The sequence below is a fragment of the Nicotiana sylvestris genome, chromosome 1 (assembly GCF_000393655.2).
Source record: "Nicotiana sylvestris chromosome 1, ASM39365v2, whole genome shotgun sequence".
Lineage (NCBI taxonomy): Eukaryota > Viridiplantae > Streptophyta > Magnoliopsida > Solanales > Solanaceae > Nicotiana > Nicotiana sylvestris.
Genome location: NC_091057.1, coordinates 35,316,008 through 35,323,599, shown reverse-complemented (window position 1 = coordinate 35,323,599; position 7,592 = coordinate 35,316,008). Strand labels below are relative to the sequence as shown.

Below are 7,592 nucleotides of genomic sequence, written 5' to 3'. Positions count from 1 at the left end.
GAAGATGCATAACAAGAACAAAGCCTTATCATTGGTTAGTGAATAACCCATAGAGAAACCATTCAACTTTGCTTGATTCATTGGCTTCTTATCATGCCTACTTACCTAATAACAAAAAAGAGTTTAACAATTTTTGAGTATCTTATTTTATGAGCAGAAATTATGAATATCAATCCATTTACAATCTTATACTGTGAATAATCAAAAGTTTCTTAAATATTTCTTCTTTCCAATTTTGCAGTCTGGATAGGAAACAGATGGTAGCTTATCTGTTACCAGTTTGGCTACGAGGTACAACAACAACAACAACAACAACAACAACAACAACAAAAACCAATGAGATCCCACAAGTGGAGTATAAAAAGGGTAGTGTGTGTGCAAACCTTACCCCTATGGGAAGGTTGAGAGACTCTTTCCAATAAACATTCAGCTCGGGAATATGAAATAAAGCAGTTTGACTACGAGGTGACAGCAAGATTTTGCTGCATGTAAAATTGTAGAAATAAATAAGGGGAAAAAACTGTGTTTCCAGAAAGGAAAAAAAAAGACTAACAAATTCTCAACCTACATATAGATGAATTCACAATAGTCTCTTACTATGGGTACAATGGGTGCCTATCCTCTCATAAAGATTCATCAAAATGGGCAACAACCCTAAATTTATTTTCATTTGTTCTAACCAATTGTAAGTCAAGCAGCTTCAATTACTATTCTTGGCCACTAGTAGTCCATGCCACCCATGCCGCCACCCATTGCTGGAGTTTCTTTCTCATCCTTAGGAAGCTCGACAACAACTGCTTCGGTTGTGGTCAAAAGAGACGACACGCTGCATAGAACACAACATTATAGGGACTTTAGCAAGAATCCAATGCCTACACTGAAAGAACGAGAAAATACAAAGGGTGTCGTAGGCTATAACCTGGCAGCATCGACCAAGGCTGTCCTGATCACTTTCAACGGGTCAATGATTCCTGCCTTGACCATATCCACATATTCACCTGTTGCATAGAAACAGTCGTTTGAGAAAATGGATGTTTGATCAGTCTATATTGAAACGGGACAAAAGATGAATATCAATACCTTTGGCAGCGTCATATCCAAGATCAGTGTCGTCCTGCTCCAACAGTTTACCAACCACGACTGCCCCCTCTACTCCTGCATTTGAAGCTATTGTATGTACAGGTGTCTGCAATCACAGGTTCAACCACGGCATAAGCTGATAGCAGTTCAAGATACTTGCCAAAATGGGCATCACATTTGAGCTGAACCACTCTATTTCCGAGACGCTATATTCTAGAGTTAAATAGCAGAGATAAAGGAAGCAAGCAAACCTTAAGAGCGTTCTGAATAATCTGTACACCAATTTTCTGGTCAAAGTTGGCAGTTTCTAATTTATCCAATTCCTTTGCTGCATAAAGAAGTGCAACACCACCGCCTGCAATAAAAATAAAACGACATATTAATCTCCGACTACTTAGTTATTCCCAGTTAGCTGGGGAATATGAAAACGGCAGTATAATAACCTGGAACAATTCCTTCCTCCACAGCAGCCTTTGTGGCATTCAAAGCGTCAGTGACTCTATCTTTCTTTTCGCCAACCTCAGCTTCACTAGCTCCTCCGATCTGAAAATTAATCCAGTTAAAATTAATATAGATTCTACATTGCAACTTCTTTCAGCTTAAAAGGAAAGTCTGAATTCTTCTTGTAGTTCTGCATTTGCACAAGTTGCAAACAAACGCATACCTTTAACACAGCAACACCTCCTGAAATCTTAGCTAGTCTTTCCTGCAACTTCTCCTTGTCATAATCAGATGTGCTAAGTTCAATGGTTGATCTAATCTGCAAATACAAAGAGCACGAGTATATGCTCAACCCCATGCTGAAGTGCAGCGGTTGTACCGATATTGGTGCAAAACAGAAGCAAGACAAACCTGTTCACATCGTTCCTCTATGGACTTCTTCTCACCAGCGCCATCAAGAATGACAGTATCATCCTTGGAAATAGCCACCTAGGAAAGTCGAACAGGAATCACAAAACACACCATTTTCTCATGCACTTATACATTCAAAAGAGAACAGATATACTAAAGGAATGGCTACTACAGCCAAAAGGCACGGGAAAAGTACCTTTTTACATGATCCCAGCATCTCCAACTCCACATTTTCAATGTTCAATCCAAGCTCTTCTGTTACAACCTACCACACAGCAGTAAGAGACATTGGTTGAGGCATCTTTAAGACAAATATCAACTATCTTATACATGAGCACGGTAAATAAGTTCTCACTTGGCCTCCAGTTAAAATAGCAAGATCTTGCAAATTAGCTTTCCTGTTTTCACCAAAGCCTGGTGCTTTAATGGCACAAACCTGTAAACATTTACAGACAATATGCAATCACCAAACTGAAGACAAGTTAAACAACAAACAGCACCGCAAATATATAAGCAACATACCTTGATTCCAGCACGAAGCTTGTTCAAAATAAGAGTGGCAAGTGCTTCACTGTCCACATCTTCAGCCACAATTAAGAGGGGCCTTTGCCTCTGAATAGATCAAGTAAGAGTAAGACAGACAGCTCCATGACTAATATTAGAAACCAAATTGATAATCTCAGAAAGAGGATTACACCTTCAGAGCCAACTCTAATGCTTTCACGACAGCATTAACGCTTGAGATCTTTTTCTCATGAATAAGAATTAGTGGGTCATCGAGTTCCTGCCAGATATATCAAGAGAATAGTGAGTTCAAACGGAAAAGAGCAAGCATGGTGCAATATATGAGAAGCATGCTGGCAATACGATCTCGTGCAAGCTTCACTAATATTAGCTAACTAGAGACATACACATTTCTGATTCTTCTGATTTGTGATGAAGTATGGTGAGATGTAACCTCTGTCCAGCTTCATCCCTTCAACAACTTCCAACTCATTGAACAGTGTCTTTCCATCCTGCATGATAATAGAAATGAGTTATTTACACACCTTTATAACAAGACAACCAAGTCTTCAAAAACTCAGCCAAAGCACAGATGATACAAATTGAAGATCGGATGTTTTTCTTAACCGAGCAACAAAAGAATTTATCCAAATTCCATCTTGCTTAATTTCTTGCCCAAATTCTCCCTCTCACCAACAAAAATTGCTCAGGTCTCACTGAGTTAGTCAATAAACTAACATACTCTGATTTTGGATACACGCTTTATAGCTTACATAGGTAAATATAGGACAACAGAGACCACGAGACTAGTACAAACTCCGCATACATAAATAGAAAGTAGAATTACTTACTTGAATAGTGATGACTCCCTCCTTGCCTACTCTCTCCATAGCCTTTGCAATTAGCTCACCAATTTCTCTTTCTCCATTTGCAGAGATAGTCCCAACCTATCAAAGGATTATAACAAAATCAGAATCTTATGGGAAATAGTGCATAACATAGCAGATGATTGACTTCTGTATCAACTCCAGTGACTAATTTAGAGGGTGTTTGGATTGGCTTAAAAGCTGGTCAAACCAGCTTAAAAGCACTTTTTGGCTTATTTTGGTGTTTGGCAAATACAAAAAGTCAAGAGCTTTTAAGTCAAAATAACTAAAAATAAGCCAAAAGTAATAAGTTGGTCTATCCCAACTTATTTTTTTGGGGCTTAAAGGCTACTTGAGTTTGACCAAGTAATTTACCCTATTATCCCTTACATACTTCTATAATTTCCAAAGTACCCTCTCTTCCTGAAACCTCTAACCCATTTCTCTTTCTTCCCATTTCTTTATATCTGGTATCATAATTTCAGGAGTATTCTAAACTGATTGGCAAGACTTGTTTCTCAACTTCAAGAGCTTCTAATTCCTTCCAATTCCACTTTTGATTCATTTGCATAATCAAATATGAAAGCAGATAACAAGAAAGTAACTTTTACGTGGTTCTTCAATTTTGAAAACTATTTTACATCAATTTATTTACTTTGTGGGTAATTTTATATGAATTGTTTTTATAATTAAGTATATTTTTTAATTACGATTATTAATTAATGCCTTACCTAATAAGTACTTCATATTAATTAAAATAATCTTATCTAATCAGTATTATAACTTAAACTGAATTGATACACAAATTAATTTGCATTTGAGTTAATTTAAAATAAAAAATGCATCAATAAGCTTATTTTTAATGTTGACAGCTTTAAGGGCATCTCGGTCATTTTAACAGAAAAAAAAATGTTTATCAGCACTTGTTTACCAAACATTTCAATAACTTTTTTTCAGCTTAAGCATTTTTATCCAAACACGTAACTGCTTATTTCTAAAACCAACTCAAGCACTTAAAAAGTGCTTAAAAGCCACTTTTTTCAGCCAATCCAAACGGGCTCTAATCTCTCCACGGGGCTATTTGTTACTTTCTGCTTTTCTTCCTTTTTACTATTATCACTTCCCTTCGAGGATGGTTTTGAGTAAAAGGTAGAGATCTGTCAGTACCACAAAACACTGTAACATTTATGTGCAAGTACTAAAACTGAAAAAGATACCTGTGCAATTTCCTCTGATGTGCTGATCATCCGTGCTCTGCTTTTCAGGTTTGTTACAACGGAATCTACGGCCATGGTGATACCCCGTCTAAGGTCCATTGCATTCATACCAGCTGCCACTGACTTGCATCCTTCAGCAAATATTGCTCGGGTGAGGACTGTAGCACACGTGGTACCTGAAAAATAGAAAAACACAAAACCACCAATTATGCTGAGGCGGAAAATCATAAATTCAGTCTTACGAAGTGACAGAACATAGAACTCCAGCAGCAGAGGCAATACCAGACTTCTAAAGACTTACCATCACCAGCAACATCATTTGTGGCATTGGCAACTTGTTTTACGAGGCTTGCACCAACATTTTTTATTTTGTCCTTGAACTCAACACTTTTTGCGACAGTGACACCATCTTTTGTTACTTTGGGTGCACCCCAACTTTGTTCAATCACCACATTACGTCCCTACACAATAAACTTCTAACATCAATTGCCATTCATGATGATGGAGTTACCACCAGAAATATGCAGTGGTAATCAACAACTTTCTCATCTCCTAGAAATATGCCAGCAAAATGGAATGTTGCTGCCCCAGTGTTCTCCAAGTTCGACTAGCAGGAACAAGGAGTGATAAAAAGGCAACTAATTCTACTTTCGCTTCAAGGGAACGAGTTGGCCAGAAATGTCCGAGTTCTGCCAACTAGAGAGCGAAGCGACCAACAGCTTGACATATCAGGGTAACTATCAGATCCAGAAAAACCCGATATGCCCTAATGAGTACTTTCCAGTACACTATAAGAAGCATGTGAGCATCTGAAGACAGCAAAGTGTTCATGGTTGATGGAAACTAATGACATGACTGCATAATTGCATTTATGTTCATTTCCAAAGAATTGAGCACCTATGTTTGGCAGTACTCTCTCTACATTTCAACCCATTCAATGTTTGGCAATTCTGAAGAACTTTACATTCGTAAAAGCTACATAAACAATACCACAAGTCTTCATCAAATAACATAAAAAACAGTACTACAAGTCGCAATCGTTTTTATAATTAACATTTCAAAATATATATATATATATGAACAAATTGCAGTAGAAATAACTGTTTCACTTCCAGATAGCAATAATAACATAAAAATTAGAACAAACAAAGAATATGCACTAATGGGGTTAAGAAAAAAAGTCAGCTTTGGACCCATAGTGACTTTAATTTAGTAGAAACAAGAATATATCACCGAAGTTCAAATTTTTAGCACGAGTTCTAATAAAATCTTGAGTAACAAGTATTCCCTCTAAGGTTCAAACTATTCAATTTTTGGTCAACAACAAGCCCCGTGATACCCACAAATTGGGTCTGGAGAGGGTAGTGTTTAGGCAGACCTTAACCCTACCCTAGAACTAGGACGTAGGGAGACTGTTTCCGAAAAAATTTCCACAATAAGAAACTATAAGTCACAATAGTTTTATAATTAACAATATTTATAATGACTTAATAAGAATTTCACCTTTGGACCCATAGTGACTTTAACAGCATCAGCAAGTTCCTCAACACCTTGAAGCATCATAGCCCGAGCTTCAACTCCAAATCTAATATCCTTTGCAGCATAATTTCTACTCCAATTTAACCTTCCGCCAATCTGCAACAAAAGGAAAACCATTTAAACAACAAATCCAAAATACAGCTCTTCTTGATCTGTACAACAACCAAAAAAAATCAACTTTACAAATATTTCCCACCTGTTGGGTGCTGGTTCTTGCAACTCTGTACAAACAAAGAAAAATGGTATTTGTTAATTAAATTAATAAAGATTATATTTTTCTAACACAATAAAAAAAAAAGTTATAGAATATGATTATAAACCTGGCTTTGGAAGCAAGACTTGCTGCAAAACGATACATTTTTTTTGCAACTGAGAAAATGCTGGTGAGAGAGACAGAGAGAAGTGGGGGGATGAATATAAAGTTTTTAGGTCTTTTATTTAGAGAGGAAAGAGAAGGGTCTAGAAGAAGCAGCTTCTAGGGTTTTAGGGTTTTACTTTTACTATCATCATTTCATATTTAAGAGTCCTGTAATTCTCTAAAAAGAAAGTATATATGAGAGAGGGTTTAAGAAGAATTTAAGCCTTCAAAGGTTTTTAACTTAAATAAAAAAATGTCAATCTGTAGTTCTCTTTTTTTTTTAGAAAAGAAAAAAAAAATATTGTAGTGAAGAATGTTGTTTAGAATAATAGAAAATGGAAAAAGGGAAAATGTATTTGTTGTATTAAAAAGTTGCCTAGTTATAATTTTAGTCCCTCAAAACTATTTTTTATAGTTTATTTTATTTAGAAATAAATAAAAGAATAAGGTTGTTGCAATAAATCTATATAATTTTTCTTCGTCATTAACTTATATATAATTAAAAGACTAAGCAAATTAAAGGTCATAAAAGAGTGAAGACATAATAAAAGTACGACGAAATATTATATGTAAATTAATAAGCGCTTAAGAAAGCTTTGTTTATGCGGGCAAATATTCTTTCTAAATTTTATTTCTCTTTTATATTAGTGAATCATATGTATGTTAATTGACTAAATCATAATAAATTATTATGCCTCTTATAGTATAAAAAATATGTAAGTTAATGACGAAGAATATTATATTATCCTATTTATTAACAAATTCAATTTTGCTCTTTTTCCTTTGTTGATATTCCAAACAAGAAAGGATAACATCGTCTTTTCTTTTCGTATTTCCCTCTTTTGATATTTCTTGCACCAACCTTATTCTTTTATTTATTTCTAAAATTCTTTCTATTTCTTTTTTAGCTTGAAATATCAAGTTTTTCATGTTCCAAGAAGAGATTTTTATATTTCTATGTCATATAGTAAACTATATTCCCCTTCATGCTTAACTTTTAATAAAATTACTTAATTACCATTTATGTACCATTTTAGGATTTTAATGGTATTAATTAGTCTCCTAATTTTACTCAACCGTATATTCCCACTCCCCCAGTTTCTCTCTCCAAATCCCACGACCTCACTCACATATCAAACCACACCCCACGATTTCCACTTCTAAAACCAGCGAAAA

At 35.3% G+C, this 7,592-nt stretch overlaps 1 protein-coding gene across 1 annotated transcript; it reads right to left on the bottom strand.

The window, feature by feature from the left end:
* Window positions 1–372: 372 nt before the first annotated feature.
* On the bottom strand, window positions 373–6,523 carry LOC104246573 (chaperonin CPN60-2, mitochondrial). Its single transcript, XM_009802386.2, has 18 exons — window positions 6,379–6,523; window positions 6,255–6,279; window positions 6,023–6,154; window positions 4,821–4,980; window positions 4,520–4,695; window positions 3,288–3,383; window positions 2,844–2,948; window positions 2,630–2,716; window positions 2,455–2,544; window positions 2,288–2,368; window positions 2,129–2,197; window positions 1,933–2,010; window positions 1,745–1,840; window positions 1,524–1,623; window positions 1,332–1,435; window positions 1,081–1,186; window positions 920–998; window positions 373–826 (listed from the first exon to the last, which is right to left on the bottom strand). Exons 1-18 carry the CDS (start codon window positions 6,414–6,416, stop codon window positions 721–723), a joined length of 1,728 nt encoding a protein of 575 aa, XP_009800688.1. The 5' UTR covers window positions 6,417–6,523; the 3' UTR covers window positions 373–720.
* Between the last annotated feature and the right edge of the window lie 1,069 nt (window positions 6,524–7,592).

Coding starts and splice junctions, on each gene's coding strand:
- LOC104246573 (XM_009802386.2), bottom strand. CDS start 6,416: ATGTATCGTTTTGCAGCAAGTCTTGCTTCCAAAGCCAG. Junction 6,280..6,378: donor AGTCTTGCTTCCAAAGCCAG/GTTTATAATCAT, acceptor TTGTTTGTACAG/AGTTGCAAGAACCAGCACCC. Junction 827..919: donor GCCTTGGTCGATGCTGCCAG/GTTATAGCCTAC, acceptor TGTTCTATGCAG/CGTGTCGTCTCTTTTGACCA.